Below are 19097 nucleotides of genomic sequence, written 5' to 3' on the forward strand. Positions count from 1 at the left end.
AGCGTCTCCGCAGTGACCCTAATGGGGAGCATCCGGGTCCCTCTCCATTGGCCGTGGGCTCTGCCATGGGACGATGATACCGGCTGATCCAGGGGGGCTGCATCCGGGACAACCTGCCCCTCCCAGATAACATTATTCATCTGCCTGGGCAGATGCAGGAACACACCCCCCAGGGAGCAAAGAAAAGGCCATTTATCATGCACCGGCAGCACTGGGCCACAACAACAATGCCCTGCCAGCACCACCTCCCAGGGCAGGCAGGGGCTGGGGCAGGACCCGCTGCTTCCCACTCCAGTGGGGATGGCATTTAAGGATTAAGGGAGCGAAAAGCTCTAAAGAGGGCAGAAAGAGCTTGTAGCCAAATCTGAGGGCAGGGTCCCATCCCACCCACCCCGATACCAGGCAGGTATGGCCTTCAAATGCTGCACTGGCAGAGAAAGGAGGAAAAAGGAAGTAAGGCACCCAACCCCAGGCAGGCAGGGACACAGTTCAGTCAAAAGTCAGCCCCAGGGCACCGCTGCTCCCAACAGAGGCATTGTCAGGAAAAAACCTAGGCTGCTCCCCTCACAGGATGAGAGAAGAGAGCAAGGGGCTTGTCTCACCAGCCATTCCATCAGCAGGGCAGGGGGGGAAGCATTTGCTCCCCTTAGCAAAATCCCACAGAAGCCAGGCTGCAATTAGGGCTAGCCCCCTCCCTGCACCCTCAGGTCCCCATCCCAGCCCAGGAAGAAAAGGGGGAACAACAAGGGCTCCCTCCCCCAGCTTGCCCCTGTGGTAAAGAAGACAAACCAAAAGGAGGAGAGACAGCTGGACACTTTTATTAAGAACTTAAAATGATTCATCCCCTAAAATGTTCTCTGCTGCCTGCCCCCAGTGCCAGCAGGGAGAAGTGCCACAGTACCAGAACAGGACCTGCTGCTTGGGCTCCGATTGTCACCAGCCGAGGAGCCAGGGCTCCCCTGGGGATTGTATCTGCCACAGGCACTCCTGGGACTGGTGCCCTGGGGCAGAGCCAGTCTGTTTGCAGTGTCACACAAGGGAGGGACAAGTACAGCATCCATATGCCTGCGTGCACCAGTCCAATGTCCTCACACACACATACATCCACACATTTTTTTTTGCCCTGAAGGCTAGCTCCCACCTTACCCACAACCCACTGATTGAAGGAGAGAGGTCTCCTGTGCTCCTGGGCAAGGTACAAAAGCTCCAGTGGACGATGGCTGGGGGGCGTGCAGGCTGGTGGAGCACCTGATTGATGGGGAAGGGGCACAGGCTCCAGCAGTGCCTCCTTATCCCACCCGTCTTGTCTCCGAGACGACAGCTGGTCCCACCTCGTGCTCAGCATGGGTGGCTAGAAGCCCCCTGAGGTGAAAGGCATGTAGTGGAGGTAGGGAAGGAAAACAGCAATGTGAGTATTATCAAAGAGGGGGAGGGAAGGGTCCCTGCCCACCAGTTGAGGCCCCCCCAGCCCCATCGTGCACCCACTCAAGGGTGGATGGGGACCTGGGAGAGCTGTGAGGGTGCTGGTGCCCAGCCAGCTCTGCGCTCCAGGGCCAGCTGCATGCTCCAGATGCTAAGGGGCCGCATGTAAGCCAGCGACCGGTAGACCTTCTTCTCCCGATAAGCCTCCGGTGTCTGGAAAGCCATGCCCAGCTGCTCCCAAACCGTCCGGTAGCAGCCTTCTGCCGTATGAAAGCCTTCTTCCACCAGCCCCTATGGTAGAGAGAAGACTACCATCAGCACATCCACAGAGTGCAAGGAGATGACATGTGCCAAAGGGTGTAGCATCGCTACTCACTTCCTGGATCATGGTGGCAGCCAAGGCGTAGACCACACCAATCCACACCTCGTCGGACTGCACGCTGGAGGTGTCGGGCACCCCATCAGGCCTCATGCCATTCACTGCTCCCATGGTGCCACCAGCAAAGCTCATGACATTCTTCTCAAAGATGGTCTTGAGCGCACTGACAACATGACTTTTGGGGAAGACCTGTGTGGAGAGAGAAAGAGAGGGTTTTGGGCTCAGTGCTTTAGGCGGACCCCTCAGGCTGGGTCTCTAGGAAGCAAGGTTAAGCTTTCCATGAGGAAGAGGTCAATGCTATTCACTGCCACCTCAGGAAAAGAACAGGAGGAAGTAAAAAAGCCTCTTTCCCTCAAAAGGCCCAAAAAAAAAAAAAAAAAAAAAAAGGCAGTTGCTCAATAGAAGACATGCTGAACTTCATTTCACCTTCCTCCTAGGGAGGCTGATAGCTCATCCAGCTAGTGTGTCTCCATAAACAGCCTTTCACTTTCCCCCTACATTACTTGGGAGTTTGCTCCACACCATTCTCATCTTGTTTTATGGTCACCACTGTTCCTTTCTCAGGCTCATGACTACTTGGAGCCCAGACTTCTTCTCGGCAAAACCACTGTGCTCTTCTCTCAGCCCATCTGCACCAGCTACAAGGGGTATTGCAATGCCTACAAGAGACTGGACACTGGCCAGAGGTAGCTGAAGAGAAAGATTATGGAAAAGGTCCAATGACATCATAATGCATCTTGCAGCTGCAAAGGGAGTGTTGTAGATACCAGTAGGCTTGTTTTGGTAAATGCTGGGAATCTTGGGGAAAAAAAAAATTCAGCTTAAGGAAAGAAAACAAACCGGACTTATTTTTGAGTGATTTCAAAAGTAATTTAATCCTTCCAATTTTGTAATTGGGTGGTGATGCAAGAGTTTGTGGCCTGGACCAAGGGGAGTTTGAGGAGAGAGAAGGGGCAGCCTGGGGATTAAGGCAGCAGACTGAGATGCACAGCATGCCTGAAGGTTTCCTGCATCTGGTAGGAGGTATCAGAAACTTTTATCCCAAGTGAAAGTTAAATACACCTAGGATATCAGTAGTGCTCACTGGATAAACAGCCATTTCAGGAAGGAGGAAGTAAAAACCTTCCCCCTCTGACAAGCAAAAAAAAAAAAAAAAGTTGTTTAACAGACCAAGGCCAAGAGCTCAAAACAGTTATGAGAACAGACTGAGGTATCATGCTGAGTAAGCTCAAAAAAAAAAAAAAAACCACCAATCCCACAACCAACAAAAACCCCAAACACCAACCCCACCTGAGCATGAAAACACCTGCCAGCCAAACAAAAAGCAGTGGAGCAGCAACACAGTGAGGACTGCATTAAGATGAAAAGCCTGTGCACACAGCTGAAAATAAAGCTTTTGCACTGCTTTTGTTATTGGCAATAAATCTAGGAAGTGTCAGTGCAGCAGGAGTCACTGCTTGGATGAGAAAAGCAAAGCTTGAGACCTGGTGATGTTGCAAGGGGAGGGCTGGCTGGTCTCCATCCCACGCCTGCCTAACTGCGAGAAAGCCATAGCAAGAACTTTGCAGGGTGACCCAGATGAGGAGCGATGTCATGGAGCAATGATGACACCTACTTGCAAGAAAGGGAAGAGCCAGGCAGCTCCCGGCTCATCAGCACAGCCCAGGGACATGCCAGACCTTTCTTGCCAGCCTGGTGCCACCAGAGCCAGGGGAAGCAGAAGGTTTGTTGACACCAGTCAGGAGCTTGCCAAGGGCAGCTGGGCAGTCCAAACATACAGCTCTGGTAGACTCCATCCCTGGAGGTGTTCAAAAAAACGTGCAGATGTGGCACTTTGGAACATGGTTTAGTAGCCATGGTGGTGTTGGGTTGGTGGTTGGACTTGACGATCTTAGAATCTTTAAGGTTGCAAAAGATCTCTATGATTCTATGACTGAAAGGAAAGGCAGATCACTTTTATCAATGCTGAAGCCAAGCATCTGACACAGTAATTTTTCGCAGTGTGGCATAGGAGATCAGCCCAAGGGAGTAGGAGTCAGCAGAGGGGTGATGTGAAGCAGCTGTCTCTGGCAGAAGGCTTCAGGGCAGTTTCTTCAGGATTGGGGTCACAGGCCTTTTTTACTTTGTGTTTCATTACCGACCTGCACATGCAGCAGGATTATGTTAATGAGGTTACGAACAGGAGTGCTTCCAGCCAGGCAAGGGATCAAAATACATAGAAAAAACCTCGATGGTCATAGTAATAGAAGAGAGAAGTTCACCAGTTCCATCTCCCATGAGTTCGAAGCTCAAAACAGCAGAGAAGGAGTGCTACCTTCACCAACAAAAGCCTGAGGCTACAGAAAGGCAACAGAGATCTTTGAACTGCACCAGGTTTACCATTTGCCCCAAAAGGGATGTTTGGATATTGCTGCACAAAGTCTGGGCCAGATCATGCCTGGAGCCCCAGGAACAGCCCCAGTCCCCACACTCTAGGGACCCACACTGGAATAAATGCAGGAGGGCACAACCAAGCACCCATTTCTCATTAAATCCCAGTGTTCAGCACAAACTGCTGCCAGGAAAGGTCACCTGAAGCTCCCCTCAGGTACCAGCAGAGAGTGAAGTGGTCCATCAACCTCATGCAACCGAGGGTCATTCCCTCCTTCAGCTGGCCAAAGCACTTGCCTGTCCATCACCACCACAGACAGCTTTGGTCTGACAACTGTCTACAGGTCATAAATAATCCATATAACGGCTCTCCACTTCCCAGCTCTCTTCCAGGCATTACACCACCAGAAGCTGCACTTACCACCCCATCAGACAAGAGGAGTCTTTGGCCAATTAGTTATCTTGCAACTAAACAGCAGCAAACTTTAGAAGCCCAAATAAACCTTAGTCCTCTCAGGTATTCATTTAGGACTTAAAACTGGACAGCAAATAACACATGGAAAGTTTCACACTCTTTTTCTACTTTTTTAAACAAATAGCATTTTGCTGAAAGCAAATCCCAGTGGGTCCTTCCTCCGAGTGTACCAGCACTGACCACGGTTACACACCCCTACTGCATGCCCTCTCCATGAGCAGACTTTGGTTTAAGGCAGGTTGCACCAACATGCATCCAACAGCCTCCACCCAAGCACACACCGCTCCAGGGGAGCGGGCTGGAGCCCCCGCACCAGCCCCTGACACTGAACCCATGCCACATGCCAGCCCTGCTGCTCTCCTCCTGCTGCAGGTCCCATCTAACCCCAACCTGCACCAGGCTGTCCCTTTTCTTACCTCAAACTCCCCTTCGTCCAGGCCACAAGCCCCAAGAAACCACTGCCCAGCACACTGGTCTGACATGATGCTGCTGGAGGTGTCACTCCCACTGCTGTCATAGTTGTAGTATTTTCCTGGAAAAAAAAAGGCAGGTAACAGTTTAAAATTGATAGTTTAAGACCCCAGCTCACGTGTGCTGTCCCTACGCTCCTCCCCACAAGGCAGGAGCACGGCAGCTTTTTCCAGAATGCTCTTCTTCCTCTCCCAGACCTCCAAACCTTTTCTGTTCCCTACTTGGTACCTGCTTCTTTCCCTCCACTTGGAGAGCCAGCATCTCCCCTCCTTCCCAGCTCCCCAGCAAGGCTCCAAGACCCAAAGAGGAGCCATCCCCTTCCCAAGGGACACGTGGCTAGCCCAGTGTGGTTCCTGGTGAGCACCCACCGTTCCACAGCAGCCTCTCAAACGCCTCCTTGCCCTTGCTAAGGATATCCATGTATTTCTGCTGGATCTCAGTGTCCCCAAGCACCTCTGCCATCTTGCACATCATACAGACAGCTGCCAGCCACAGCCCGCCACAGTAGGCACTGGAAAGAGCGAAAGGAGATAGCGTTGGCAATACAGGACACCCCATGGTCTGTGCGGAGCTTCCACAACGGATAGAGATCACGATCTCAGCTCTGATCTACCTCTCCACACCACATCCTCCATCTCCAACCCCCACCTGCTCACCTGGGTCCATTTACCACCCACGCGTCATATGTCTGGTCAGCAAAGCCACCATTTTCAATGAGGCCATCATTATCCGTGTCAAACTTCAGCTCCGACTCCATCACAGCCTGCAGGAGAGGCAGGAGACAGTCACTCAGCCTCTGCATCATGGCAGCTTTCTGCCATGGCTGCTCCTCATGCTCTGCTTGGAGCATCCATCTGCTGGGGATGTCCCACAGCTCCCACAGGAAGTGGGGAGAGGGGATGCCCCATAATCTGATCTCCTCCCAGTACCTGGCAGATTGGCCACATGTCCTGCAAGTACAGCAAGTCATGTGTCAGGTAGTAGTCGCGGTACACCTGCAGCACAAACTTCAGGTTGAGGTCCTTCCAGTCAGCCGTGTCATGCATCAGGTAGGCATTGACACGTTGCCATGGCTCATCACCTAAGCAAGGACAGAGTGCATGCAGCAGGGCAGCAAGCAATGAATGTCCCCTCTCCTACCCAGGAGCAAGGTCCCAAGGGTGCTGCGATCAAACAGCATTAAATAACATCTCACACCCTGTGCGATCTCTAGAGAGAGCAGCCTTCCCACTACTGCTCAGCTTCCCTCCGTCTCCCATGTACAAGCTCCATGCAGCATGATCTTCGTTACCATCCCAAACCATCAAAGCTTTTCATTCCCAGAAAACAGTCTATTCATGCACTATACCTCTTTCCCACAGCTTAGGGGTTAACTACCCTGATAAAGTTGTGTGAGCAGCCCTGCACCCCCTCTGTTCCCCCAGCAGGCCCAGCCAGACCCCTCACCTGGGTCCCCAATGTCATGCGGCACCACATTCTTCAGCTTCACCTGGGCTGTCTGACCACACATCAAGTACTGCCGGGGCTGGACATCTTCATTCACTACTGTGACAGCTGGAGAGGACACAGAGCAAGAGACATTAGAAAGGCAGCAGGCACTGCAGCAGCAAACTCCAAGCACAGGCAGGGCCACCGGCACCAGCACGCCAGGTTGCCCTTTGGGGCTCTGGTTGCAAGATCATGGCCTCCTGCAAAGGGCTAAGGGGACACCAGGCTGCTCCCAGTCTCCCCTCAGCAGGGGACATGCAACTGTCACCGCTCCCTTAAGAAATGAGGTGGCAGCACCCAAGGCTGGGAGGGACCCCCAGTGGGCTCAGCCCTCCTGTAGCCCAGTAAAGGGCTGCGCTCCACCACTGGTCAGGCCACCATCGAGCAGCCTCCAAGCCCACCTAAAGCATCACGGTCTGCAAATGGCTCCATGCTTCTCCTCTGCAAGGGGCACAGAGAGAGCTCATTAAGACCAGGGGCTCCACCAGGACAGGCAGAGCCAGCTGTGCACCCCCAGTGCAGCAAGAATGCATCCCTCAATGCTGGGCAGAGAGATGCTGAGAAGCAGCAACGTTGGGGGTTTGCAAGTCCTGGGCCCAGCAGAGGAGCTGGAGGGGAATACTGTCTCCACGGCACAGATTTCTATGGCAGACGCTGTCCTAAATCCTCCATCTCTTCCCTAGGTAAAGACATCAGCAGGCATCAAGTCAGGGTCTCCTGAGTGACTCACCAATGTCATACTGGAGGCTGATCTGCAGCTTGGGCCACAGCATGACGAGAGCGAAGGAGGCATAGAAGTGGACATCGTAGGTGTTGTACATCCGGTACTCCTGGCCTGGAAGGACCGGGGAGACGGTGAGGGATGGGAGACATGCCACAGGTAGGGGAAAGAAGGGGCAGGTCCTCCCTTCCACATGGCCCAGGAGAGTGGGCTCTTTCCCAGCACAGGCAGGGGCTCCCATTAGAAGTGTTTTTTATTCTCTACTTATAGCACCCAGGGATCTAGAGAAGACCTCATGCTGTATCCTATAAGGCTTGGTCCAGCAAGGGGTTTTGCTGGGAACAGCGCTGCTCCCTACCCATCAGGGTGTGAAAAGCATCCCCATAGCAAGTTAAAACCACCTGGTTACAGCAACAGGGAAGGGTTGAGTTGGGACCATCCATCACGTCCCTGCAAGTTACCTTCCAAATAAGCAAACCTTCCGTACTCCTGCAGGACAGGGAGGAGGTGGGAGAGGCCAGCCCCCGCCGGCCCCTGCAGGTCCTCAGCACGGCAGTCCGGGGGCAGCTCCACCCAGATGGTCCCCCCATCCGTCACAAAGTACAGCTCATTGAAGAGGGCCGACTTGTACCAGGAAGGCAGCTGGCTGTGGGCAAGAGGGAAACTCAACCACGGGGGCTGAGGTGGTGATGCTTCTGCTCTGACCAGCCCCAGGAGTCCACCAGGAAGGTGTTTCCATCTACCCTACCTGTTCTCCAGGATGGGCTTCTGCCACGCTTCGATCTTCTTCTCCCACTCCTTGTAGTGCGTCAGGGCATGATGCGACAGGGCAGAAGCAGCATCTCCTCCACTGCCAAAAAAAACGGGTGTACCGCCTGCCAAGCGGGGGTTTGGTGAGTACACAGCAGGCTCAGGCTGGGAAGCCCACCTGACCACGGGAGAGGGGCTGGACTGTGGTGAACACCAGATTAATAAGACTGCTCGTGCAGGGGCACTGAGGAGCAGGGGTTGAGAAGAAAGTCCCCTCCGTGAGCTGGTAGGGACATGGGCACAGGGAGTGGGAGGGACAAGGCTCCCCAGGCAGCACTCAAGCCCAGAAACAGGGAGAATGGGACTTTGGGGACATGAGCCAAGCCCCACTGGAGACAACCCACCCACCTGAGGTGCAGCTTCTCCTTGGAGCCAAAGTAAACACGGGGCATGTCCCAAGCCAGGGCCAGCTCCAGTGTCCTGTGGCCCTGGGCAGGCACCCTGCAGCTGGCACACACCGCTGCTGCTGTCATCTCCCCCTTCTCCGTCAGGCTGCTTTTACCTGCCAGGACAAAAAAGAAAAAAAGTATTCACAAGTGACCAAGGAAGCCCTTGGGGGGGGGGGTGTGTGTGTGTGTGTGACTGATGCTCCCATGCATCTCAAGGGGGATGAGACTATTTGAGTATGGCCCAGCCCCCTTGCAACCTGGAGGGTACGTCCTCAGAGTTTTAAGGGATGACATTACCGCACGTGAGTAACTGCTTTTTGCAAGCAGGAAAAAATACCTGCCATGGGCGGAGGGGGTTAAAAAAGTAAGTCATCAAAGCAGAGGAACAAATCAGGCAGGAAAAGCCACCAGGCACAAGTGGAAAGGACAGAGCACCACATGACATTGTAACTGCACTGCACTCAGACACACCGTGACTTTCTATGGACAGTCATCGTTTCCAGCTTTTTTGCAGGGTGCTGAACTGTGCCCATGTTTAAGAAAAGCCCTGAGGTGACTGGATAATTATATGCTGGTTCTGACATGTGTACCAGGTAAACTCATTAAAGCAACAATTTTAACAGAAGCACAGATCTTGACTATGATAGTGCCTGGCATGCACGAAGGAAAACCACATCCCAATAGCCTGGAGATCTCTGAGTGCATGTAGGCAGGAAACTCAGTTTTCCAGAAATATTTATGTAAACGATTCATTTACATATTTTAAGCTTCAAGAAACCTTGCAAAGGCACAGTGCCAGCATTGTCCTTGTTCAAGAGCAAGCAGAGATATTAGGCAAATGGTCACATTTTATCACAGTAAGAGGTTACAGCAAGGGCTGGGAGACACCATCCTGCTTCAAGGCTTCTGTCAAGGGAGCGAGCACTCAACTGAGGATGACGCAGAAGCATCAAGGGAATATCAGAGACCTTCAGGGAACTGATAACATAACAAGAGGACAGCAAGTGATAGTAGCACCAATGTTTTGGGTTTGCATGGCCAGGTTTTGGTAGCAGGGGGGCTACAGGGGTGGCTTCTGCAAGAAGCTGCTAGAAGCTTCCCCTGTGTCAGACAGAGCCAATGCCAGATGGCTTCAAGAGGGACCCGCTGCTGGCCAAGGCTGAGCCCATCAGTGATGGTGGTAGCACCTCTGGGACAACAGAGTTAAGGGGGGGGGGGGGGGGGGGGGGGGGGGGGGGGGGGGGGGGGGGGGGGGGGGGGGGGGGCGCTTTGGCAGCCAGAGAGAGAAGTGAGAAGATGTGAGAAACTCTGCAGACCCCCAGGTCAGTGAAAAAGGGGTGGGCAGGAGGAGCTCCAAGCACTGGAGCAGAGACTCCCCTGCAGCCCCTGGAGAAGACCATGGTGAGGCAGGCTGTTCCCCTGCAGCCCATGGAGGACTCCATGCCAGAGCAGGGGGAGGCACCTGAAGGAGGCTGTGACCCCGTGGGAAGCCCATGCTGGAGCAGGCTCCTGGCAGGACCTGTGGACCCATGGGAAGGACTCATGTTGGAGCAGTTAATGGAGGGCTGTCTCCTGTGGGAGGGACCCCAGGCTGGAGCAGGGGCAGAGTGTGAGGAGTCCTCCCCCTGAGGAGGAAGGAGCGGCAGAGACAACGTGTGATGAACAGACCACAACCCCCATTCCCCGTCCCCCTGTGCCACTGTGGGGGAGGAGGGAGAGAAATCGGGAGTGAAGTTGAGCCCGGGAAGATGGGAGGGGTGGGAGGAGGTGTTTTAAGATTTAGTTTTATTTCTCATTACTCTGATTTGACTGGTTATGAATTAAATTAATTGTCCCAAGTTGAGTCTGTTTTGCCTGTGACAGTAATTGGTGAGTGATCTCTCCCTGCCCTTACCTCGACCAACGAGCCTTTCATCATATTTTCTCTCCACTGTCCAGTTGAGGAGGGGGAGTGATAAGCTGCTTTGGTGGGTGCCTGGCCTCCAGACAGGGTCAACCCCAAGGACTGCTAAGCATGTGCTAGAACAAATCTGATGGGGCCAAGCTCACAGATCTGACAGTGGGAACTCAGAGAAGGGGGCTAGGCATCACCCTGGCTACTCTGCAGGAACCTCAGCTCAGTGTGCAACCCTACGCAGACTAACAAGGTACTGGCATGTGAAATTAATATAGCCAAGAACAGCCGCAATGTTGTGCAAACAGCTTTTTGAGAACCACGAGGACAGTGTCACAAGCAATGGGAAATTCAGCTGCACCTTAAACCTGGGAACAAGCCACAGCATCACCAAGAGCTTTTTGTGATAGCACCAAGGTGGCTAGAGTAAGGGAAATCCACCCTTGCTTGGGTGCCCTGTGCCCCGTGTGACCACCCATTACCCCTGCTCCCTCTCCACCCATCCCATGGAGGGACTCACCAGTGGGGGAATCCAGCCTGCCATCCTGCAGAAGGTCCTGCCACACCTCTCTACCTGATCCTGCGGGATTGAATGCTGTGAGGTGGGTGACTTCAGTGCCAGTCTGGGGAAAGGAAGAGCATCATCAAGGGCTGGTACTTTTGAGGGGCAGATACAGGCTCCCCACGCCCACCACCACCAACTCTGGCAGCCCACAGTCACTCCCTGCACGTCGCTCAGCAATGCTAACTCCAAACCTACTCATCTGCTGTCCTGTGAGCTTCACCCACAGCTTCTCTGCTGGCACCCACCCCCACAGGGGGTACCCTCAGGGAAGTCATGTCCCCACTCCTGCTCCAGTGGTCAGGCAAGTGCTGAGGATCAGTGCTGACCCCAAACCATCACACACAAGCATCCTTTACCAGCTGCCTGGAAGCAGCCCCCCAACACATTCAGCAAGGCTGCACACTCCACCCCCCCCCCCAGCAGGAACCACACCACTGGTGCCAGTCCTTTACCTTCTCCCGGGCAGAGATGGCCAGGGTGAAGGGGTTCACGTGTGTGCAGTGGTGCAGCAGGACTCCAGCAACCCGCTCGCCCTCCTTCTCAAAGGTGAAGGGCTCGTTCCAGTGCCCTCCACTCCCATCCTCCTTCGTTCCTGTGCCGTTCTGCATGCTAAACATGATGGAGACCTCCACGTCCTCATCCCTCCCGTTCTCTACCTCCCAGATGAACACTCCTACGGGCAGGCTGGAGTCCTGGCAGAGACAGATAACACTGTGTATAGGGTTGGTGCTCCATGGTTAACTGTCAGAGCATCTCTTCTCCCGCTGCTGGGGAGACCACACAGGATGTAGCAGGAGCAAGAGCAGCAGGAACAACTCGGTCTCGGAGTCTGTTGCCAAGCTAGGGAGCAGCAGCAGGAGCAAAGGAATTTGGGAGGCAGGCAATACAAAATTCAGATCACAAACTCTGGGCTAGCAAACCCCACACCGGGCAATACACAGAACGGAAAGCAGTGATTAAGGCTCAGACAGTTGTCTCACCACTCATCTGCTCAACAGGTTGATACAGGCTCACGTGCTTCTCTGGGGTAAGAGGAAGGTCAGGTGTGTCAGCAGTGCAGCCTGCCACCCTCGCCCGGGGCTGGGAGCGAGCAGGAGCAGCGTGCAGGAGCGGCGAGGCATCCCTTGCTGCCGTCCCGAGCTTCCGCATTGCTGCGGGGGTTCCTCCTGCCTGGGAGCATTGCTGAGCAGAGACATGGGGAAAATGTTGGGAAAGCCCAGCTGGGAAAGCCCAGCTAATAAGCAGCTCTTCCCTTGGGGATGGCAGGCAAAAGCCAGCTAAAACACTCTCAGGAACGCCCAGCCAACAAACCAACCCACAAGTACAGGCTGAGGGTTTCCCAAAACACTACCACTGGATTCTCTGGCCAGTAAGGCCACAGCTCTGGACCTACCATTCTGGGTGGCCAGGAGCTGGCATGGTCACAGGACAAAGTCAAAGGCAGGGAACAAGCAGTACAAAGAGTCAAAGCACAGGTCAGAGGGGAAAGGTGCAGCTGCCAGAGTTAAGCACAAAGAAACAGGGATAACCCTTGAGCACCAACTGCCCCAGGACAGGCAAAGCTTTCCAGGGTCCTGCTGCTACACACCTGGCAGCTGGCACTAGGGACAGGATCTTAGGACAGAACAGACCGGCTGGGAAAGAGCATTAACAAGGTGACAAGCCTGGTTGTGTTCAGGCAATGCTGAGCTGGGCAGGAGGGACAAGGAACTCCTCTACTGCAGCACCCCCCGGATGCACCGGCAATGCTCAGGGGCCAAAAACTCACCAGCTCCAAACCTCTGCTACCAAAAAGGGACACACCAAGCATCACACAGTACAGCCCTGCTGCATCAATCCTTTCCCCCTCCCATGCAGGCAGCTCTGCCACATGCCTGCCAACCTGCTCCATATGAGCCATGCTGCCGCAGTGTGGGCTGGCCCAGCACTCCCACGGGACAGGCTGCAACCAGTGTGGAGCCATCGCCTCCTTACCTTATAGTCATGGGGGATGACGGGAGAGACCTGGCGGCAAGTGAGCACCACGTTTTGGCCCGGAAGATCGTAGACCATCCAGGCACGGGGGTAGAGGGCATGGTAGAAGGCGTACTGGCCGCAGTAGCCCCAGTTCCAGCCCTGAAGAGTGCTGGGTCTCTCCACGGACAAGACCTGCTGGTAAATCGTCTGCCCCTTGCAACGCAGGCACACCGTGAACTGGGGAGGAGATACCACATGGAGGGGATGAGATGAGCCCAAGAGCAGATGCCTCAACCGCCCAGGCTGCTGCAGTGCCACTCACACACCTTGCAGACCCCACTGCACCTACCTGGTTGGCGATGACCGTTTCGTAGTGATAAATGCCAGGGTTCAGCTGCCAGCGGCAGAACTCACCCCGCCAGCCACGGGTGATAGTGCCTCCCCCGATCCCACCCAGTGGGCACCCTGGCAAAGACAAGAGAAATTAGCATCCTGTTCCTTCCTGTGGTGGGGTCTGGCCCAAGGACCCCCCGTGCAGCTCTGGGGGCCCCACAGCACTGCTCACACCCCAGAAGCTCCTTGACCCACTCGCCTCCTCTAGCACCTTGACAGCCCCACATGAATCCCTGCCCACCCAGCACACTGGGCACCACATCACCCCAGTGCCCAAACTGGAGGCTGACCATAGATCTGCTGCAGAGGAACAGCACACAAGAGGTCAATGAAGGCAGGTTTCTTCTCTAGGTGGGTCTTCTTGTACCACCACCTGAAGTATCTGCAAGGCAGAGAGAGGTATGAAAGAAGACAGGAGCAGGCATCACTGTCCCTTCAGTGTCACTGGGCAGGACATGACCAGCACACATTGCAGCTGCCCCTCTTGTAGAGATGTGCAACAGGAACTGGTGTCCCAGTGCGCATGGTGTGGCAGCCCCCTGCCATCCATCTGCAGCATGTATCGGTCAGCAGATGTGACCAAGCAGAGCTCAGGCAACTAGGGCTGCCTGCAAGGGCACAGCATGGAAACAGAGTGCTCCAGTACCCAAGAGCAGGGCTGCAGCTCGTGCAGGGGCAGGAAGCTTTCCCAGAAACACATGGAGAACTGGGAATACACACAAGGACCACTGCCCTCTCCATGACTGGTAGGGTACATCTGCTAAGGAAGGTCTGGGAGTGGAGGCACAAGCCCAGAGAAGCCATACGCTGCTCCACGGACATGAGCCTTGCTCTTCCATCTCCATTGTCACACACAGCCCTGCCACATCCCCAGGGGCAGGTGGCACAGCCTTGCCCTGGAGGAGGTGAATGTAGAGACCAGTGACGAGTGGTGTTCCTCAGGGGTCAGTACTGGGACCAGCACTGTTTAACATCTTTGTCGGCAACATGGACAGCGGGATCGAGTGCACCCTCAGCAAGTTTGCCGACGACACCAAGCTGTGTGGTGGGGTCAATACGCTGGAGGGAAGGGATGCCATCCAGAGGGACCCTGACAGGCTGGAGAGATGGGCCCATGCAAACTGCATGAAGTTCAACAAGGCCAAGTGCAAGGTCCTGCACATGGGTTGGCGCAATCCCAAGCACAACAACAGGCTGGGCAAAGAATGGATTGAGAGCAGCCCTGAGGAGATGGACTTGGGGGTAATGATTGATGAGAAGCTCAACACGAGCCGGCAGCGTGAGCCTGCAGCCCAGAAAGCCAACCGTGTCCTGGGCTGCATCAAAAGCAGCGTGACCAGCAGGTCACGAGAGGTGATCCTGCCCCTCTACTCTGCTCTCCTGAGACCCCACCTGGAGTACTGCGTCCAGCGCTGGGGGCCCCAGTACAGGAGAGACATGGAGCTGTTGGAGAGAGTCCAGAGGAGGCCACGAAGCTGATCAGAGGGCTGGAGCACCTCTCCTATGAGGACAGGCTGAGAGAGTTGGGGTTGTTCAGCCTGGAGAAAAGGCGGCTCCGGGGAGATCTAATTGCGGCTTTCCAGTACCTGACGGGGCCTACAGGAAAGCTGGAGAGGGACTGTTTATCAGGGAGTGTAGTGACAGGACAAGGGGCAATGGGTTCAAGCTGAAGGAGGGTCGATTTAGATTAGATGTTACAAAAAGAAATTCTTTACTGTGAGGGTGGTGAGGCACTGGAACAGGTTGCCCAGAGAAGCTGTGGATGCCCCATCCCTGGAAGTGTTCCAGGCCAGGCTGGATGGGGCTTTGGGCAACCTGGTCTAGTGGAGGGTGTCCCTGCCCATGGCAGGGGGGTTGGAACTAGATGATCTTTGAGGTCCCTTCCATCCCAAACCATTCTGTGATCCTATGATTCTATGTTTGCTGTCTGCAGCTGGCAGGGTCCTGGGGACTCACCTCCTCTTGCACACCAGCTGTGCGGCCCAGGCACTGCCCATCAGATAATTTCTCACCCAAAGGCCTGGGAGTTGAGAGACACCCAAACAGGGGCACAACTGCACCTGGGTGTGCCAGCACCACTCCAGGCAAGAAGAGCAGGGCCAGGCTCTGAGTCAGCACTCATAAAGGACTGGCTTTTGCTAATGAACCGCCCCAAGTTAAATTTTCCATACAGAGACAATTACCATACGGAAACCAGCTACCAGACCAGAAGAAGCTGCCGAACTTCCCCCAGCAAACCGAACTGACAGGCTGCTCCATGGCCCTGGGTGCCAGCTGGGCAGTGGGAGCACGGGAGCCCCCATGGTGGGCAACGTCCCCGAGCCACCTGCAGGCACCAATGCCATAGTGGCAAGAAGAGAAAGCCACCCTAGCCAGGAGCACACAGCCTGTCCTGCCCTGATGGCTTGCGGGATACAGAGCTCAGGCGATGGGCAATGGGTGAGCACTAATCCTCCTGGAACATGTACCCCCAGGAGCAAGAGGGAGAGGCTCTCCCATGACAACCCCTACTCCTGCACACTCTTCCCGAACAAAAACAACCCACATTTGCCTTTTTGGCTGTGTGGTCATTGGATGTCCACCTTTATTCACCAACATCTAAGGTGCCCAAATCCCTTTCAGGGTGATATTTTCCTGATTGCAGCCTGCTCTCCATCCCGACATACTCAATTTCACATTTGACTGTTTAAGGATATTTTGCCTGCAGAGGTCCAGGGCACCACAAGAACCAGCCTGTCCTGCACAACCACCTTGAATCAAGGCCTGCTGCTATCTTTGAGCTACATCTGCTGCAACTGCTCTTCTTCCAGCAGAGACAGCCCTGACTTTACACTGCCAAGGTGAAGTTTTGGCAGTGTGCTCTCTCTCCTCTCTCAAGGAAGTAACTTTTTTTTTTTTAACCCAGTGTCAGGGAACCAACCCAGCTGCTTCCCCAGCAGGTTTCTGGTGATGGGACATAAGGTGCCCAGGCAGAGCAGCTGTGGCATGGCCTGGTGGGGCATCCCAGCTCCTTGGAAATGAGGTGACAGAGGGATTTCAGTTTTTCCAGGAGCATGCAGCAGGAGATGTTGGGATTTACAGCCAACCACTACCCAAGCTGTTTGCTGTCTCAATAGCAAACTCTTCCCCTGCTAGCCTCTCCCCACACAGTGCAGGCCAAGAGGAAAAGGTGCTCAATGCCCAATTGCCGGCAATTAACAGCTCTGCCATGGCTGCAGAATAACCAGGAGAAAGTCTTTATGTTCTGCAGCACCAAAAGCCTTGCCAGGGCTGGAAGGCATTTATTTCCCTTAGAATTGGCAGCAGAATTAAAACCTGTCCAGACATCACCCAGCCATTCTGGATCCATGCCATGACCCCTCCCAGGGGACACCAGCCACCTCTGCAGAAACCTGCCTGCAACTCTCCTCCTGCCCCTGCACCCACCGCAGCCGTACTTGCCACTGTGGGTGTCCCAACAAAGGGGTTATCCCAATGAGCCCAAATTAACAAAAATCCCACCCTAGGGCTGTCAACACACCCAGTCATGCCACCTGTGGCAGGGGCTGGTGCTGCAGCAAAGGACACCCATCAGCCAGAGCTTAACTTGACACGACACCACGTCAACCAAGGATGCAGTGGCTTCCCTGCAGGTCCTAGATGTCCTCAGCTGAAGACGCACAGAAATCCCAAGGCACTCCCACACATTTTGGCTGAACACCCATACCAGGTGACTTTGCACTTGATGCCACGTCAGATTTTGGGAGCACTCCTATCACGGGTGCCCGTGAAAGAGGGGTACTGCTCATCACGGGCCATTTGGGAGAGGGCACGCCAGCCTGCAGGGCTCCAGAAGTTCAGATCCATGTGCCGTGGGACCAAGCTCCAGGCTCTTCTTGCAGCACCAGCACTTGGGTTTCCATCAGCTGGCTGCCTCCACTGCGTGACCACCAACACCAGGAGCACGCAGCCTCCCACACATCCTTGGATCCCTGCATTAGCTGCCCTGCCAGCCAACACCGCTGCTCTCAGGCTTTAATTCAAAAACTCAAGCAGGTATTTCTCGCTGCTCTGGCCCTTCCTCTCCTTCACTCTCTAGGCTGGAGTCTCCTTGCAATGAACCTTTGCCCTGCACAAGTATGTTGAGATCACAACCAAATTACCTCCTAAATTCATACAGAGGCAAGACACAGTGGTTTGACTATTAGCTTCTTGCTGAAAAGCCCTTAAAACCCTTCTCTAGGACCAACGCAAGCCACTTCCATTCTGAGACCCCAATGAGAGCGGGCCAGGAACGGCTCCCCCCAGGCCGTAACAGAGGAGATCACCTCTCCTCCCTGCTCACCCCACCAGAATTTCATGCTTTCCCACACACTCAACCCCAACCTGCCACGGCGGCTTTTTGGCAGCCTTTATCTGCTGTGCACGACCTACGCTCTGCCTTCCCTGATGCTCAGGCTTGCACCGGGGATGTCTCCGGTCAGACCGGCATGCTTTGCACCCCGAAGCAGTCCGCTATCTGCCCCTTCATCAGGCCTCGCAGAAACCAGCTTGGTAAGCAGCAACCTCCAAGGACATCGTGCAGGAAAAGGCTCAGAAAATGGAGGCAGGAGATATAAAGCAAGTATAAGGAAATAAATCACAGTGTCATCGGTTTCAATGTCCAGTCTGATGAGTACACAAACACTGCCGGCACCCGGACAGCAGTTCTAAAGGTTAAAATAACTGCGGTGTTTCCCACGCACGTTTTTCCTGGTTACTTCCAGCTCACCCTAACTCAAAGTCAGGAGAAGTTCCCATTCCCAAACCTGCTACAGCACACAGCATTTCAAAAAATCCTCCCAATTAACCTCGAGTTTAATCTCCGCCTGCTGAAAGGTGCCTTATGCAAGGGGCTGAGCACCTGGCGCTGCCCAGGGAAGATGCGGCAGCGATAAGCACCAGCAGCAAGCCTCGGGCACGGGGGTATGGAGATGGGGGTGTCCCCCCCCAGAAGCGATGCCCCAAAGCCCTCCCAGCTTCTGCTCGGTTTTGGGGAGCCCGAGCGCTGGGCTCTGCTGACCCTAAGCCAGCTTCGGCCAGTCCGCACCAGTGCTCCCAGTGCTGGCGCCAGGCTGGCGGGTAGCCGCCGGCAGCTGGGGCGGGAGGAGAGCGGCTCCCTCCAGCCCGGGGTCCTCCGTGACCCGCCGTACTCTGTCCTCCGCGCACCGGCGCATCGCCGGTGCCTCCCCGGAGCGAGCCGCCCACAGCAGCGGGGGTTCGAGTGCGGCGCAGTGCACCCACGGACACCCCCTGCCCCTTCGCCCCCCCCTCCCGGGGTGTTCCCAATCCCCGTTTCCAACCCCCCACCCTCCATCGCCCCCGTACCGCAAGGCGAGGCCGATGTGCCGCAGGACGTCGCGGAGCGGCACGTCGGCGGCGCCGTAGGGCTGCCGCGGCTCCTCGAAGCGGTGCGCCAGGCAGACCCGCCAGCCGGCCTCCGCCACGCCGCGGCCCCGCGCCGCCCCCTCGTACCGCCGCATCAGCGGCCCCGCCGCCACCGCCGCCTCCGCCGCCGCCGCCATCACCGCCCCCCGCCCCGCGCGCGCCCTCTTCACCGCGCGCCCCGCCCCGCCCCACCCGCGCCCCCGGGGCACGGCACCCCGCGCGCCACCCGAGCGAGTCCGGAAACCCGGACCCGCCCCGCCGCCGGCGCGACCTTCTATCCCGTGGGCGGCCGAGCGAGCGCTGTTGAGCGGCCCCCGAGAGTACCCGAGCAGCGCCCGAGCGTTGCCGAGTAGATTCC

At 55.4% G+C, this 19097-nt stretch overlaps 1 protein-coding gene across 1 annotated transcript; it reads right to left on the reverse strand.

Moving 5' to 3' along the window:
• Positions 1-1342: 1342 nt before the first annotated feature.
• Positions 1343-18895, reverse strand: GBA2 (glucosylceramidase beta 2). The gene is given in 18 exon segments (XM_075739471.1): positions 1343-1713; positions 1799-1990; positions 5063-5178; positions 5486-5628; positions 5774-5880; positions 6047-6198; positions 6564-6671; positions 7336-7440; positions 7788-7972; positions 8075-8187; positions 8189-8201; positions 8485-8638; positions 10940-11042; positions 11437-11676; positions 12959-13177; positions 13290-13405; positions 13624-13715; positions 18680-18895. Coding segments are annotated over 18 exon segments (2583 nt in total). The 5' UTR covers positions 18877-18895; the 3' UTR covers positions 1343-1485.
• Positions 18896-19097: the final 202 nt, after the last annotated feature.

This window comes from Balearica regulorum, chromosome Z (assembly GCF_011004875.1).
Source record: "Balearica regulorum gibbericeps isolate bBalReg1 chromosome Z, bBalReg1.pri, whole genome shotgun sequence".
Classification (NCBI taxonomy): domain Eukaryota; kingdom Metazoa; phylum Chordata; class Aves; order Gruiformes; family Gruidae; genus Balearica; species Balearica regulorum.